Below are 17,147 nucleotides of genomic sequence, written 5' to 3' on the forward strand. Positions count from 1 at the left end.
CTTCGTCACAATGAAGGTACATACTATGAGGTAGGTACTTTTATTTATTCCACATTACTGATAAGAAAACTGAGTCACAGACAGTTTAAGTAACTTGTCCAAGATCACACAACTAGAAGGTGGCAGGAGCCAGGCTTAGAACCAGGTAGTCGGAGTTTATTTCTTAATCACTGCACTATGCTGCCTCTTTTCTCTTTCACATGGTTTCCTTTTTGGTCTCTTCCTCTGCCTATCCCTTAGCTGTTGGCATTCTCTGGGACTCTATCCTTAGCCTTATCTTACTCTATTCTCCCTCCCTGTGAGATTCTATCCTTTTTTCCCCTGGCAGCTGGCCAGTGCAGGGATCAAACTCTGGACCTAGGTATTATCAGCACCATACTATAACTAACTGAGCTAACTGGCCAGCCCAATCTTTAGGTTTTAACGATCATCTTCTCTGTAGGCCCCCCCAGTGAGATCTGTAAGCCGGGGTGGGACCGTGCTTGCATCGTTCATAGCCATATCCCCAGTGGTCATCACAAAACTTGGCACATACAAGTGCTAACAAAATATCTGTTGTCCGAATGAATGACAACTCCTAGCCCTCTATCTCCAGACTGGATCTGAGTTCCAGACCTGAACACTAAACTGTACATTAGACATTAACAAGGATGTTAGCCAAGTAAGGGGAATGGGGGTGGGTAGGATGGAGGCAAAAGCTTATTCCAGGAAGAAGAAATCAAGCCCTGCCAACTCTATTTGCAGAGTTCTTAAGCTCCTTTCTTTTTTCCAACTCCATCCTTTCTCTTACTTGGACCAAAGTCATGGTCTCCCCGATTCTAATCTTGCTCCCCTCCACTCTGTAGCCTGTGCCACTCTGTGGCAAAATCTAATCCCATCCTCCCTTGCTGATAATCCTTAGTTGATTTATAAGGCCCTCCTGTCACATTTTGTGCTTCAGAACAAAGAAGGAATTGTAGGCCCATGAAGCCCCCATGCTGTCTCTCTCCTCGGTGCCTTTGCTCTTGGCGTCGGCCACGGTCCGTGGGTTGGAATGCCGTTATCTCTCTTAAAGACACATCTCAGGTGTCTTGCCTTTGGAAAGCCTTCCCTAACGCTCCCAGGTTGAACTGCCTCCTCCCAGCTTTAGTGCTAACAAAGGCGGGTCTTAACAATCACGAGTCCACGAAGGCTCTACTTCCGGACTCGTCTGCTTCATCGGCCAGTAAGCCCAGCCGGGCCAGTCCACTCTGGGTCTCACCGCCACCCACCCCATCTCCACGGCAAGTGGCACCAGGAGAGCGCTAGGCCCCGCCCCCTCACCTCATGTGCGCGCCGCCGCCCCGCCCCTCGGCGCTCCCCACGAGGAAATGGTTCAACCGAAGGGGCGGCACCGAGGCTCCCGGATAGTTCCCATTGGCCAGGGCGGGCCATACCACGGCGGTGGCGGGGGAGCGAGTCGTGGGTAGCTGGCGGCGGGCTCGGAGGCGGTGAGTGCACAGCTTCAGGCCCGGGCTCCCTCCTGCGCTGCCCTGTGCCAGGCCACCCGCCGGGATGCAGTGGGCCGTGGGCCGGCGGTGGGCGTGGGTCGCGCTGCTTCTGGCTGCCGCGGCGGTGCTGACCCAGGTCGTCTGGCTCTGGCTGGGTACGCAGAGCTTCGTCTTCCAGCACGAAGAGATCGCGCAGCTGGCGCGACAGTACGCCGGTGAGCGGGCGGAGGGCGGGGAGGGGAGCGTCCGGCCCAGGAGCCGAGCAGAGCCGGGGGTTCCCAGGGCGTCGTCCCCGAGTCGGGGACCAGTGCTGGCCCTAACTCCGCAGCTCCTCTGCCTCCACCAGGGCTGGACCACGAGCTGGCCTTCTCTCGGCTGATCGTGGAGCTGCGGCGGCTGCACCCAGGCCATGTGCTGCCCGACGAGGAGCTGCAGTGGGTGTTCGTGAACGCGGGCGGCTGGATGGGTGCCATGTGCCTTCTGCACGCCTCGCTATCCGAGTATGTGCTGCTCTTCGGCACCGCCCTGGGCTCCCGCGGCCACTCGGGTCAGTGCTAGCGGCGGGCCAGACTGGGAGGCTGGGACCCATGCCCTTCTTTCTGATGTCTGGCTGGGCCACGTGATGGTGCAGACACCCTGATAGCCAGTGTCCATTTGATTGTCACTCAGGGCGCTACTGGGCTGAGATCTCGGACACCATCATCTCTGGCACCTTCCACCAGTGGAGAGAAGGCACCACCAAAAGTGAGGTCTTCTACCCAGGTGGGTAAGGAAGCTCTGTCAGAGAAGCGTGTCCCTTCACGCTGGGGTTGCCCACAGTTGGGGGAGGGAGCCATGGCATGGAAAAAGGGTGCGTTGGGAGGCCCTCCACATAGTTCCCTCCCCACCTCCATAAGCCACAGGTGGTTGGTTGGGGCAGAGCCGAGAGACCCTGTTGCTTTCTTTTATCAAAGGGAAACAAAACATAGCATGTCTGATTTTTATCTGCCTAGACACCGTTTTACCTAGCCAATATTCCAAAATTTGTTGGAAATCAGACATGCTCTCATACTCCAAAAGACAAGACAGTTGTCTTCCTTGTCTTCCTTTTTTAAAAATAATAATAATAATAATAATGAAACAAGCTACATAAAAGGTAGAGCTTTGGACTTCCATGTAAGTTTAGAGGTTGAGTGTAAGCGTGGCAGACATTGCAATTGAACAGCTACATTTCTCAGAAAGTCTTGTAACCACCTCTTCCCTTCCCTAACAAGCCCAGCCCAAGTTTAGCTAAATTTCTGCTTGACATGAGTGAGGCTTGGGAATGCAGACTTCCATGACCTCCATACAATGGGCCCATGGCCAGGGGACGTAGTCCCCATGGCTTCCCCCAAGAGAGGACATGGGTCTGGTGATGCCACAAAAGAATATTTACGAGTGGCCATCTGGGTCTCTTACCCCTCCAGATGAGAGACCAGGCCAGTGATGTGGGGGCTTTTTCCTTTCCAGAAGCTCCCTCTCCATTCTCCATCCGTAGAGAGCCCATAGGCCAGGAAATAGCCAGCAATGGAAAGACAGGGCAGAGGTGGGCTCCTTACACGAGTGCTCCCTGTCCCCTAGGGGAGACAGTGGTGCACGGGCCTGGTGAAGCAACGGCTGTGGAGTGGGGGCCAAACACATGGATGGTGGAGTACGGCCGGGGTGTCATCCCATCTACCCTGGCATTCGCACTGGCTGACACTGTCTTCAGCACCCAGGACTTCCTCACCCTCTTCTATACTCTTCGCTCCTATGTCCGGGGCCTCCGGCTTGAGCTCACCACCTACCTCTTCGGCCAGGACCCCTAACCAGCCAGGCCTGAAAGAAGACCTGTGGAAGGACAGGAGCGGGCAGGCCCGCACACATCCACTTGCTGGAGCCCATGTGCATAGACAAGGACATACTCACACCATACAGATACTGAGCTCCTGCTGTGTGAGCAGGGACATATATGCTTATACTTCCAAACACAGAGACCGTGGGAACAAATGGGACATACATATAGACACTGAGACCTGTGTGTAAGGCAAGATCATGCACTCACACCCATCCAGAGAGGGAACCCCACATATACCAAGGGGGCCAGTCATGTTCAAACACACACCACAAGCTGGACTCACTAACTCAGGCCTTTCCAGAGCTTCCTGCCTCCACTCAGGGCTCTGGAGTTAAGGACGGGGGGTGGGTATTACTCTCTGCCTCAGTCCTACTCCTCAGCCCAGCAGCAGTTTGGGAGGGTGAGGGGCAAAAGGAGCTGCCCTTTGGAGGCCACTTCACCTGCAGCTATGATGCTCTTCCCCTTCAGTTCCCCTGTCCTCACCATATGCCTTATCCCCATTCCACTCCCCTGCTATGCAAGTGCTCCTGTGGCTTATCCCCCACCCCTTCAGCAACCAAGTCATCTGGGAACCAGAGGAATGTGGAGAGTGCTGAAATCAAAGAGTCTTCCATCCCTGAAAGACCCCCATTTCTCCCTTGGGGTTATGATAGGGAAGCTGGCCTCAGACCAGAGACCACTGAGGAGATGACCTGGAGTGGGGGGCCTGGTTCCAAGGGGTCATCCCTGGCCTACAGAAGGCTTTTTCTGTGCACATACTTACTCCTATCACAGTTTCCAGACACTGCCCTTCTGCATTCTCTGTCCGTCAGTCTTTCTGTTAATAAAGATTTGTTGAACAGTTCCATTTCTTTGTGTGTCTGAGCAGCTTCTAACTCCTTGGGGACCTCAGGAAGGCCTCTCCCTTGCGTGTGATTTAGTTTGTAAGACAGTGGCTTTGGACAATAGTAGGGACTATATACTTGAGTGTGCCTAAGAATCACCTGGGATACTTGTTGAAGCTACAGCTTACTGGGCTCCCTCCCCAGAGATCAGTTCTTCTGGACTGAGGCCTTGATATCAGCATGTTTAATAAGATCACCTCCAACACAGTTGTGAATGCCACAATTTGAGAAATTCAGTGTTTGGTGAGGTGTGTGTCTTGGCCTTACCTCTGCCTGTGCAATTCTGGAAATAGTCCTAAGAATCTTGCCCTGGATGGCCACAGGGTGGCGGTGTGCACCCACTTTTGAGCTGAAAGAAAATTGCTTTTTTCTGGGCTCCTAGCGTATGGTATCCACCTTCACCCAGAGCAGGAGTTCCTCCCCTCTATGGTCCGCTTTTGTGGGGGCCCCTGGGGTGAAAAGCAGGCACACTATCTGGCAGTATGGGGGGTAGGCAGGGCCCAGACTGGGGTGAGGCAGAGAAGCCAAAATTTTGCCTACTTCACTTTTACACCCAAGGTGCCAAGCTTGCCTCACCCTCATCCTGGTCCTGCTGAGTCGAGTGAGGCCCAGACCCCTTCCACTTCCTAGGACTCCTGGTACATTAAATATAGGAGAAACACGATTATAAAAATATTTAAGTTTGGCATTTTAATGATCACAAATATGAAAGACTACATGTATTACTTTATTTGCAAACATCAAAAGTCTAAATTTGTGGTTCTGAATGAATGTGAAGCCCGGGCAAGTTGGCCATCTTGACCCCTACCACTACCACTCTGCCAACTGTGACACCCTGGCTGGGGTCTCTCCATTGATCCTGAGTTGCAAATTTATTCCTCCTTAGAGGATTTCTCCCACCCTGTAACCCAGCCTCTAGGTCCAAAGCCCACATCTGTCTGGAATACCCCAGTTCCCCCTGTCATCCCTCCCTCCCTTCCACAAAGGACTAGGCTCCCAGGACCCTCCCCGTCTCCACTGCTAAGTCCAGAGGTCATTTCATAGTTCTTGACTTTCATTTGACACTCTCCAAACACACTTTTGGCTTCCAGGACACTACTCTCTCCATTGCCTTCTTTGCTGGATCCTTCTTATCTCTTCAACCTCCGACTTCCCGGACTTAGTCCTCAAATCCATTCTCTGTTTACACTCCCTCCCAAATGATCTCAACTACTTCATGACTTTAAATGCCATGTATATACAAAGGTACTTCAAAAAGTTCAAGGAAAGATTCGTATTATTTTTCAATTCTACTTTTTCACCTACTTTTTGAAGTAGCTTTGTATCTTCTAAATTTTTATCTCCACCTAAATCTCTTCCTTGAGCTCCAGATTTGTATATCTTGCTGCTTCCATCTCTATTCAGTATCTCCATTCAGTTGTCTAATAGGTATCTCAAACTTAAAATGTCCAAAGCAAACTGATTTCTCTCCCAATCCTGCACCACCACCACCTCATAGTCTTTACTGTCTTAGTTAAGGGCATCTCCATTTACCCAGCTGCCCAAGCCAAAAACCTTAGCATCATCTCGGACACCTCTCATTCACTCACATCCCACATCCAATCCATCAACAAATCCTCAGTTGTGGTGGTGGTGTTTTTCAGGGGCTGGTCTGTATGGGGATCCAAACCCTTGACCTTGGTGTTATACAAATCCTCAGTTTTATCTTTAAAACATTTCCAGACTCTGGACACTTGCCACCTCCACTGCTACCACCCTGGTCCAAGACACCGTCATCTGTTTCCTGGACTACTGCAATGTCCAGCTAACTGATCTTCATGCTTGCATCCTATATGGAGACATTTCTAATGGCTTTCCATCTCATTTTGTCCTTTTATTCCTTCCAAAGGACTACTCCAAGGCCCATGTTACCTCTAACCAAGCATCCTACCACTCACCTCCTCAGCCACCCTGTTCCAGCCCAGTGGCCTCCTTGCTTCTGGCACATCAAGTAAGTATCTACCGCAGGATATTTGCACCAGCTATTCTGACTGCAGTGCTCTTCCCCAGGTATCCACGTGGCTCTCTTCCTCCCCCCTTTAATTCCTGCATAGTGAGTCTTTTCCCTAACACTTATGTAATAGCATCCTTTCTGTGGCGTTTTAAATGCCTCCACAAAATTTTTGATACTCCTCCCTTCAAGAGGTGAAGCCTAATTTCCTTCGCCTTGGGTGTAGGCTAGACTTAGTTATGTACTTTAACAAATAATATGTGGCAGAAGTGACTTCCAGGACTAGGCCATGAAAAACATTGTTGCCTCTCTAGCCTCTTTTTATTGGCTCACTCTGGGGAAAACCAACTGCCATGTTAGGAGGACACACAAGCAATCCTACGGAGAGACACACATGGGGAGAAAAAGGCTTCCTGCCAATAGCCACACAAGGGAGCCATCTTGGAAGTGGATTCTCCAGTCTTAGTGGAGACTTCAGATGACTGCAGTCCTGGCCAACATTTTCACTACAATTTCATAAGAGGCAATGATTCGGATCCACCCAGCTAAGCCACTCTCACATTCCTGACCCACAGAATTGTGAGAAAATAAATGTTTTAAGCTGCTAAGTTTGGGGGTAATTTGTTACACAGTGATAGATAACTAATATACCCTCCCCTTTCTATTCCTCAAACCCAGCTACATTTTCCCTCATGGTGCTTAACCATCTGATGCACTATATATTTCTTCCACTAGAATTATACCATTATAATAAGGACTTTGTTTTATGTACTTCTGTGTCCAGCAGTGCCTGGTATAGAGTAGATACTCAATAAATATGAGTTGGATGAATGAAGCATTGGTCTGTGGAGGTCTAGGTCTGCCTGTCTTTGTGAGGTATAGGACCAGACTATGTGTGTGGGTGTCAGAGGCAGCTTTCCTTTTTTCAGATGAAGAGAGAAATAAACCAGGTCCCAGCTAGGTTTAATCCTTCCCCTCAGCCCTTCCCAGTTGTAGTCCTCCTGGCCCAAACTCCAAAGGTGGGTTTACTTTGCTTGATTGATTCTTTCTGGGGGGAGAGTAGCTGCCCAGCCTCTTGCCCCTCTCCTCCCCCAACCTAAACCCCGAAAAACAATCTCCAAACCCTCAGAACTGGAATTTCCCCAAGCCAGTTTCTATCTTTCCAGGAGGATTCTTACCATCTTTATCTCTCCAGGCACCTCCTCTGAGCAGCCAGGGGAAGCTGGTGGGTGGGGTGGGGGTGGGGTGTAAAGTGGGGGGGGGGGCACAGGAGTTCTGCAGATCTCTACCCTCTGCCCTCGAGTCCTCTGGAAGAACCCCTGGGCATATTTGTCTGCCTCTGCATGTTCACTGATTCTCCCTTCTGTGTGCCCAGCATTGGGGAAGGGGATAGGCAGAGGAGGAAGCTGGGCTTTGGGGGAGGGAACATCAGTACTGAAGGTGGTTGGATCACTGAGGGTGCTGGGAATGAGGGCTTCTGACTGGCTGTGAGGTCTAAAGTCTGAGCTGGAGGACACTGAAGGGTGCCAAAGGTACCAGTGGGGCTGAGCCTCAGTGTGACTAGGGATAGGTCATAGAGAACCAGGACTTGAGAGTGAGGCTTCGGAGAGGGTGGAGGCTGGAAGCCAGGAGAGTAGGGGGGTGGTGCCCCACAGGATCTTGGTGAGAGGAGCTGTGGTCTGGGCCAGGGCAAGCTGAGGCTGAGAGGAGGGGATTGACAGGGAGAGAATGAAGAAGGAGGGAGGAGATGAAGGTTACATCTGGATTGTGGCCCTCTAAAGAAATCATGACCCTGGGGCATGTGTGCCTCACTGGGTGTGAGGTCAGAGGATGTTCCCCTAGTGCCACCAGGTGTAACTTCTACAGACATCTGCTGTTCTCACACTCTTGGCATCAACTCAGGGTGACCTTCATGCCTTTGGTAGGTAGGTCGCCTTGGGCACAGGAAGAAACTGAGGAAGTATGAGGATGCCTGAGAGGACTGGGGACCAGGCTGCTCAGAGGAGAAACTGTGGCCTGCCACTCAGGACCCCCAAAATAAGGAACAGCATGGGAGATAGGTGGGAGGGTGGGTAGGCCCAGAGCATTTGGTTGAAGGGGTCTGGAGATACAGATTGGGAGCCAAGCACAAATAGGTGGAGAACATGTGTGAAGGTAGGCAAAATGCTGATCACTGTTTAAACAAACAGGTGATGAATACCAAAGGTTCATTATACAATTCACTCTTCTTGTGTATATGTTTGAAAATTTCTGTAATAGAATGTCAAAAGTGATTTTTAAAAAAAAAAAACTGTGTGGCTGTGTATCTGCATGTGGTATGTGTACACTGCTGCGGGTGTGATGTCAGCTCAGAGACCTCGGAGTGTGTGAGTGCATAGCTGCCACTGCCACATGCATGCACATGTGCAAACTGCAGGGTGCATGCAGTTGAGGACAGCACGTGGGGTGGGCAGGGCAGGGGAGAAGCTGCTTTCTGGCCAGGCTCCCCACTCACCCAGCATCTTGCAGAGTGATTCCCCTCCTGATCACAGGCTGCCTAGGACGTTGGCGCCGTAGTGACCACGTAACCGAGGCTGTGGGACTGGGCAGCTGTGTGCCTGAACTTGTGACAAGGTGTGCTGGCGTGTGAACATGGCTGTTTGTGTGTGAATGCCTGGCACCGAGTGTGGGTGAGGGAGGCACGACTTTGAGGCTGGGCGGGGCCCTGGTTCAGAGTCCAGTGGCGTGGACCCACCTTCGCACGACCCCCGCAGCTCCCGACGACCCCTCCCCACGAATCTGGCTGTAAGGAAGGTGGGGGACACCTGTTGGGGGGCCGAGAGCAGGAGAGCCCACGGGGGCCTCTCCCGGTGCGCCCCCGCCCACCTCGCTGGGCTCGGGTCCCGCCCCCGCGGCGGTCGCCAGCAGAGCGGCGAGTGAGCGCACCGCGGCCGGAGGAGCACCAGGCGGCGGGAGCGCTCGGCTTGGCGGGGGACCCCGCGGGGGAACTGAGCAGAGTCAGGGGCCGCCCGAGAGGCGGGCAGAGCAGAGGGAGCGCCGTGGAGACGCCAGGGACAGCGGGTCGCGCCAGGCAGGTGAGTGCGGCCACCCGGCACCTGCAGCGAGAGAGCCCGGCGTCGCGGCCCCGCCGTCTCCTGCCAGTTGCGTCCCGTCCCCGTCCTAGGCTCTGCCTCCGCAGCCCTCTGTTCCCGCGCCTCTTTGGTTCTTGTCCTCTGCCTCTCTGTCCCGTCTCTGTCTATTTTAACCTGTCCCTGTTTCTCTGTCTGTCCCCCTCTATTTAACGTCTCTCTCTCTCTCTCTCTAATCTCTCCTGCCTCTGTCTTCTGCTGCGTCGGTCTTTCCCTGTCTCCCAGCCAGTCTTACTATTTGTCTCGCTCCACCTGTCTCTGTCTCTGTCTCTGGTCCCTCTCTCTGGGCTGCCTGTCACTTAGGTCTTTGATATGTATCTCTTCCTCTATCTCTCTTGCCCAATATTTCTATCAATCTCATCTTTGCCCACCTCTGTCTCTCCACCCTTGTCTCTGCGGGGTATTTCTGTCTCTCCATCTTGGTCCCTCCTCTCAGTCTCTGTTTCTCCCCACCTCTGTCTCTCCTTGTCCCTCTGTCTCACCTCCATCTGTCTCCATATCTCCCTGTCATTTTCTCTGTGTCGGGATCTCGCTCCTCTCTTTCCCTCCCTCCTCCATCTCCCTCTGTCTCTTGGTCTCTGTTGTCCTCTCTGATGTGCTCAGACTCTCCCTGTCCTCAGTCAATGGCCATTGCTGACTCCCTGGGTCTGATCTCTGTCTCTCCTGTTCTTTCTACCTCTCTCTTTCTGTAGATCTCTGGGAAAGCTCTTTCGGCCTCTTTCCTTATGACCCCCCCACACTTCCCTGAATCCATGACCACCTCCTCTTGTGTTGGGTGGGGAAGGCAGCAAGACCCAGCACCCATAATTTCCTCCCCCACAGGCAGCCCTTTTCTCAGGGCACCGCCTGGTTCCAGGGCCCCCCCCAGCGGGGGGACTGCGCCTGGAAGCTGTGATGGAGGCCCTGCAGAGGCAGCAGGCAGCTCGGCTGGCCCAGGGAGTGGTGCCATTAGCCCCTCCACACCCACCACTGCCACCAAAGCCTCCCCTTCCTGGCCCCCGGACCCTACAGGTCCCTGAGGGGGCTTTGGGAGAGGTTGGGGCTGAGGAAGAGGAGGATGCCGAAGAGGACGAGGAGGGGGAGGAAGCCGGGGCAGAGGAGGCAGCAGCTGAGGAGAGCCGTCCAGGGGCCCAGGGCCCCAGCTCACCTTCCAGCCAGCCCCCTGGACCCCATCCCCATGAGTGGACCTACGAGGAACAGTTCAAGCAGGTAGGACCCCCTCAATGTCAGGCCCTCTCCCCTTCCTAATCTCTGGGCAAAAGTGAGCCAGGTGATTAGTAGCCCACCCATCCCCACTGCCCTCTGCAGGATGGAAAGACAGACAAAAAGACACAGAGACCTAGGGAGAGTCAGTGAGAAGACTGGAAGATAGATAGTGGCAGGGAGGGAGAGACAAACACCCAGATACACAGAGAAGTGCATAGGGACACACTAAGATGTGCAGGAGACGCCCAGAAACATGGAGACTCACACACTGGAAGCCATTGGTGGGGCTGGAAGGGAAAGTGGGAGGGGTGTAGGGACATTTGAGGAAGGAGGATCTGGGGGCTGGGGATTCCAGTGTCAGCACCACTCCACCTACCCTCTCACACAAGTACAAGGTCATATTCCAGTGACCAGTGGCGGTTTCCCAGGCTCTCTACCTCTGTCTTTGGAAGCAGAATAGCGGATGCCACTCCCTTAGCAGGGTGGTACACCCCTCCTCTCTTTCCTGTTGCACCACCCCACTCACTCCAATCCAAATCTTCTCCCTGACCTGAGTTCCATGGATGACAGTTCCCAGGCTTTGATGGCCACTACAGCTGCAGTATGGCTAACGGGCTGCTTTGCAACTGGGAATGAGAAGACCTTAGTCACAGGGATTTAATTTGAGGTGCTTCCTCCCTGTGGAACCCTTCTGGGTGTTATTCTAAGGACACTACTCCAGGCTGTCACTATGAAGGTGTTACACAGGGTTGTGATTCCAGGTATGCTATTTTGGTGGTGTTATCCATAGGGAGTTGGTCTTGGGTATTTTCCAGAAGTGTTAATCTGTGGTTAGTACAACATGGCAGCATTACTATAAAACCGGGAGTGTTACTCAGGGCTCTGCTACTCTGGAGATGTGACTTTAGTGACTGATTCTTCTGGGTATAATTCTGGGGATTATTACTTGAAGAGTGTATTATTTGTGGGTATCCATCTAAGACTTAGGGCCCAGTTGTCGTGGGAGTGTGACTCTAAAGGTGGATTTCTGGGGGTTTTTACTCATGGGTGTTTTTTTACTCTGAGAGTTCTTATTGGGAGATAGACTGTTACCTATGGGTGTTTCTTGGGGACTATTACTCTGACTGCAGGGACTGTTACAATGACTCCACAACTTTGGAGATTGTTCCTCTTGTGTGGTATTTGGGAGGTGATACTGGAGGTAGAGCTCCAGGTGACTGGGAAGGGGTGGGATGGCCTGTGAGCCCTTCAAGCCCTGACCCCCCAGGTCCTGGGTGGCACAGAGTCAGTGCTTCTGTGGTGGCTTCTTGAGTAGGCAGGGTAAGTGCCTCTGGAAGGAGATCAGACCAGGAGAGCTGAGGGGCCCCAGGTGTCAGTACAGGAGCTTCTGAGTATCCGTTCTGCCTAAGGGATGGGTTAGAGGCATCTCTATCCCTCACCCACCCCCAGCACTGGCACACAGGGATATGAACAGCATGAACCTCTTGCATGAATGAATAAGAGTGAATGAGTGCCTCAGATATATCTGTTAGTCTCCTCAGTGTGGAACACAGCCCCAGCCTGGCTTCCTTCTTAGGGCTCTGAATGCCCCTTAAAGTGTGGGAAGACTCAGGCCTGGAGGCAGGCTGAGCCTCCCCAGCTCCTTCTTGCCTCCTCTCTTCTCCTACTCCCCAAATGGGTGGCTTGAGCTGCTCAGGGCAACATTAACCCATACAGGTCTCTGTGTATAGAAAAAGGAGCCCCTAATTGCCCCCGGGAGGAAAGAGCCTAATGCCAGAGAGTCCACATTCAGACCCTACTCACCTCTTCAGCTAAGGTCCCTTGTTCAGGGTACAACCTGAACTGGTGTCCTGGGAGGGAGGGGAGTCAGCGGAGCTGGAGAATGACTCTGATTCATCCCCAGCTGTACGAGCTCGATGCAGACCCGAAGAGGAAGGAATTTCTGGATGACCTGTTTAGCTTCATGCAGAAGAGGGGTGAGTAGGCTGACATGCGGGAAGGACCCTGGAATTGTCCCAACTTATCAGGTTTGAGGGAGACTTCAGGGTTTAGTCCTCATGCAGAGGCCTGAGCTTGGCAGCACCTGTCCTTTGGGCCCTCAATAGCATCTTTAACCTCTGACCCTGCCCCCCTTGTTCACCCCAGGATTAATTGGTGGCCAGCCCACTGGCAGGTTAATGAGTGTGGGATCAATTGGGAGGGTGGGAGGGAGAACTTGTGGTGGGGGGGGCTTGGGACGTGAGAGTCCTGGGACTGGAGGGCTGGGAATGTCTTGCTTCTCTATTGAGGACCCTTCCACCAGCCTGTCTGTCCTCAGTTTCCCCTTGCTTCAGGCAGGGGACACCCTATGTGCTCTACAGCAGGAAGGACTGGGATTAGACTGAAGGGAGGACTTCCCAAGGGGTAGGCCGGGGACCATGTGAATTGGGGCTGTGGTGGAAGAGAAATTCCTTTCCAGGAATCTCAGAGCTGGAAGAGAATGCAGGAAGGGTCCAGGAGGGCATGAGGGTGGGCGGCAGTCCATCACTTCGGCTTCTCCCCAGATTCATGGGACCTAACATTGACTCATTATCTCTCTCTACAAAGCTAATTAACTCACTCAGAGCGCAGCCTGATAAGCTGCTAATTAACTAGCTGCACTACCCCCTCTTCCTTAGTGCAGCTGCTGGCCCAAATCCCCCGGCCCCCACCCCAGACCCAGCACCCCTCTGGGGTCCCTTCCTTCCTCAGGACCTTCAGTGGGCTCCAGGTCCTCTTGCTCCCCAGGGAGGCCCAGTCATTCTGGTTTCAGTGTTCCCTTTCTGCCGCCCCTCCACTGGGGGTTGGGGCTGTCTGAGGAGATCCCAGCATTACCTGTCTCCTTCCTCCCCCCAGTTGTGCCTCCCTCCGCTCCCGCTGCTGGGGGAGGGGGTCCCGCAGGGCCGATAATTTTCCCCCATTAATCAGGCCGCAGCTAATTGTTCGGGTCCAAAGGCGGCAGCGGAAGGGGACGGGATCGGTAAGGAATTAACTGGGGCCCATCGCTCAGCGCAGACAGGCCCTTTTGTCAGGACTGGCCAGCGTAGGCGGCGCGGGCTGCGGAGTCGGCGGGCCGAGGCGGGGGCTAATTCCTCTCCCACCCGCCGTCTCCCGACCTCGGGCAGCCACTGGGGGCTGCTGCTTAGGGGAGCCCGGCTCCTTAGCACTGTCCAGAAGTCCTTCCTATGGTCTACTCCAGGGGTCAGCAAACTAAAGCTTGTGGGCCAAATCCAGCCGCCTGCGAGACGAGAATGGCTCTTACATGTTTAAATAGTTGGAAAACGTTAAAAGACGAATAACAATTTCAGACGTGTGAAAATCGAATTTCAGAGTCTGTAAATAAAGTTTTGTTGGTACACAGCCATGCCCATTCCTCTATCATCTATGGCTGCTTTGAGTTAATAGTTGCGGCAGAGATCGTTTCGCCCGCAGAGCCTAAAATATTTACAATCTGGCCTTTTACAGAAGTTTGCCAACTCCTGGTCTAGCCTCCTGTCTCTTCCACTAAAATGGAGGCCCTGGGGTTTCTGCCTGTAATCCCACTTCCCATCCCTCCTTCTCTCCCTCCCTCCTCTGGGGTCCTGTCCTGTACCCGGCCCTCTTCTAGGCATCCAACTCCCTCGGTCCCCGGGGATGCCCGCAGACAGGGTTTTAGTCTTAGTGTCCTGACTCTCTGCCCACTCCCCACCAGGGACGCCAGTGAACCGCGTGCCCATCATGGCGAAGCAGGTGTTGGACCTGTATGCGCTGTTTCGCCTGGTGACGGCCAAGGGCGGCCTGGTGGAAGTCATCAACCGCAAAGTGTGGCGGGAGGTCACGCGGGGCCTCAGCCTGCCCACTACCATCACTTCGGCCGCCTTCACTCTCCGCACCCAGTGAGGCCAGGGGAGTGAGCGGAGTGGAAGGAGCGCGCGGGGCGGGGGGGCCGGGCGCGGAGGGCCCCGGGGCGGGCGACGGCGTGTGGGACTTGACCAGCTGGCCCCAGCCTCCCACTCCCACCCCACCCCACCCCACCCACTTCCGCTTCTAGGTACATGAAGTACCTGTACCCGTACGAGTGCGAGACGCGGGCGCTCAGCTCGCCGGGGGAGCTCCAGGCCGCCATAGACAGCAATCGGCGCGAGGGCCGTCGCCAGGCTTACACCGCCGCCCCGCTCTTCGGCTTGGCGGGGCCGCCACCGCGGGGCGCTCAGGGCCACCCCTCTGGACCTGGCCTCGCCCCGCCCGCGACCCCGCTCGACCCCGCCCAGGGCTCCGCCTCCGGTCTGCCGGCGCACGCGTGCGCCCACCTGAGCCCGAGCCCCATTAAGAAAGGTGAGAGGGGCGAAGGGCGGAGGTTTGGGTGTTTCTGAGGTCTAGGCGGGATCTGAGATATAGGAAACATTAACATGTGGGGACTCTGAAGTCTGGGAAGCATTGAGGTATGGGAGCAGTAAGGTCTGACCGGGCTCTGAGGTTTGGGGGTCGCTAAGGTTTAGGGGTCCTGATGTTTGGGGTAAATAAAACCTTGAGTGGTCTAGGGTACTGGTGACTGCGGTGATGAGCTGAAGCCCAGGAAAATGTTCTTTATCCACAGCAGCTCCATTTCACACCTGTCCACCCAGGGCTCCTGTTTGCATGTGGTGTGTGCCTCCTGGGACCTGGAGTATTTAACAACCAAGAACAAGAAAATCCCTCAAACTCTCTTGGACCAACCTAGACATATATTGGCCCTTTGGGCTGTAAGGCAGCCTTCAGGCTAAGGCTCTGATGGGAAGAGAGATTAAGTGAGGGATAAGAGATTGGTGCGTGAGCTTGGGTGACCTCTCATGGTCCCAGGCCTGGGGGAGAACCAAATGCAGAGACAAACAGGGGAGCTGAAAAACCTATTCTTCCAGAGGAGGGTGGAACTCCAACCCCTCGCCTGGCAGTGCCTGTGGGCCTGGCCTTGGGACCTGCACGAGAGAAGTTGGCACCAGAGGAGCCACCAGAGAAGAGGGCTGTGTTGATGGGGCCTATGAACCCACCTCGACCCAATGCACCCCTCGGTTTTCTGCCCCGTGGGAAGGTTCCCCTGAGGGGTGAGGAGAGACTTGTTGGTGATGGGGCTTTGGGACTGTACGCTGAGGGAGGATAGACCCATCACCGGATGGATGTTGGAGGTGGGGCACAGAGATCCCTCTATAAACAACAGCGTGATTGCAGGTGTGGAACTGGAGTGGTATGGGGGCTGTCTACAGGGATGGGGGGCACTTCTAAGTCTGAAGTCTGATTCCCCAAAACATGACTCTTTTGCCCCACCTCCTGGACAGAAGAGCGGCTGGATGGGCCTCTCAATCTGGCAGGCAGTGGCATCAGCAGTATCAACATGGCCCTAGAGATCAACGGGGTAGTCTACACTGGTATGGGTACTGCAGGCTGTCTACACTGGCATGAGGTCAAGAGTATTTAGACTGGCATGGGGATTTTAGACCTTCTCTACTAGCATGAGGTGCAGGGATATCTAAACTTGCATGGGTGACATGGGATTCAGAGGATTGCTATACTGGCAAGGGTTAAAGGGGGTGTCTACATGGCATGGGGTCCAAGGCATGACCTCTCTGGCATGGGTACCATGGGGTGTCTGCCTTGTCATGGGCCTATGTATCAGTGTAAATATTATTGACCTGTTTGAGTGTATTTACATTGGCATAAGAGTTTCTCACCGACCCAGCGGGCTTGTCCTCATTGGTTTGTGGCAGGGGTATGTGTGTGGTGTTCTAACAATCAAGACACTTACTTTTGTTCCCCTCTTCTGTTTCCATGTCCTACCCCCTCCTGCGTGTGTTTGCTCTCTACCATTTCCTCACCCCTTTGCCAGGCGTCCTCTTTGCCCGCCGCCAGTCTGTGCCAGCTTCCCAGGGCCCAACCAACCCTGCACCCCCACCCTCTACAGGGCCCCCTTCCAGCACCTTGCCCTGAGAGCTCCTACTTGGAACTATGAGTCCTTACCCCATTGCTGAGGGGGGAAGGAGACCCCCTGCACCTTGATTCTTCTGGGGTGCCTATTCTGGGACCCAGCCTTGGGAGTTGACCACACCACCACCACCACTCCCATGCCATGTGGACTTGAAGCCAAAGGGTTTTCTTTTGATGTTACATCTACCTCAATGTAAGAAGGAGGGCATGTCCCCCTTGGCCAATTCTAGCAGCATCTACCAAAGGATTCTTCCCCCAGTAATCCTCGTCATCCCCTCATGTGCCCACTATGTCAGTGTCATCTCTAGGGACCCACCTCTTTGTGTCAGCCCTGCTACTCTTCAGGAGCCAGGTGAAGAGTTGGGTTGGGGTGTTGTGGAGACATCCCTCACGTCATATTTGGACAATAAAGCTGCAGTCCCTCCCTCTCCAGTGACTCTTCTTGTTTGGGTCTGGGAGGTGGGGAGGAATGGTGTGGTACATAGGATGCCTTGGGCCAGGGGCTCTCAGAGGAGGAGGCAGAATAGCGAGGCTCCATGAGAATAGAAGAGCTCCCTCTCTTGAATCTGACTGCCTGAGTTCAAGTCCCAATTCTGTCACTATAGTTCTGGATGGCCTTGGACAAGTCATTTAACCGTTTGAACCTTAGAAGACTCCAGA

At 53.9% G+C, this 17,147-nt stretch overlaps 2 protein-coding genes across 4 annotated transcripts; both read left to right on the plus strand.

The window, feature by feature from the left end:
- Positions 1-1,434: 1,434 nt before the first annotated feature.
- Positions 1,435-4,168, plus strand: SIGMAR1 (sigma non-opioid intracellular receptor 1). 2 transcript variants are annotated; one of them, XM_063082311.1, is made up of 4 exons: positions 1,435-1,684; positions 1,816-2,016; positions 2,139-2,231; positions 3,069-4,168. In XM_063082311.1, exons 1-4 carry the CDS (start codon positions 1,534-1,536, stop codon positions 3,293-3,295), a joined length of 672 nt encoding a protein of 223 aa, XP_062938381.1. In that variant the 5' UTR covers positions 1,435-1,533; the 3' UTR covers positions 3,296-4,168. The 2 variants fall into 2 exon arrangements, with proteins under 2 accessions (XP_062938381.1, XP_062938382.1); XM_063082312.1 differs by having other exon boundaries at positions 3,199-4,168.
- Positions 4,169-10,220: 6,052 nt separating this feature from the next.
- ARID3C (AT-rich interaction domain 3C) lies at positions 10,221-16,490 on the plus strand. Of its 2 annotated transcripts, XM_063082650.1 has the most exons (7): positions 10,221-10,535; positions 12,436-12,508; positions 14,242-14,425; positions 14,581-14,864; positions 15,428-15,610; positions 15,842-15,931; positions 16,390-16,490. In XM_063082650.1, the coding sequence occupies exons 1-7, from the start codon at positions 10,221-10,223 to the stop codon at positions 16,488-16,490; spliced, it is 1,230 nt and encodes a 409-aa protein (XP_062938720.1). The 2 variants fall into 2 exon arrangements, with proteins under 2 accessions (XP_062938720.1, XP_062938721.1); XM_063082651.1 differs by lacking the exon at positions 15,428-15,610.
- Positions 16,491-17,147: the final 657 nt, after the last annotated feature.

This window comes from Cynocephalus volans, chromosome 17, assembly GCF_027409185.1.
Source record: "Cynocephalus volans isolate mCynVol1 chromosome 17, mCynVol1.pri, whole genome shotgun sequence".
In the NCBI taxonomy this organism is placed as follows: Eukaryota; Metazoa; Chordata; class Mammalia; order Dermoptera; family Cynocephalidae; genus Cynocephalus; species Cynocephalus volans.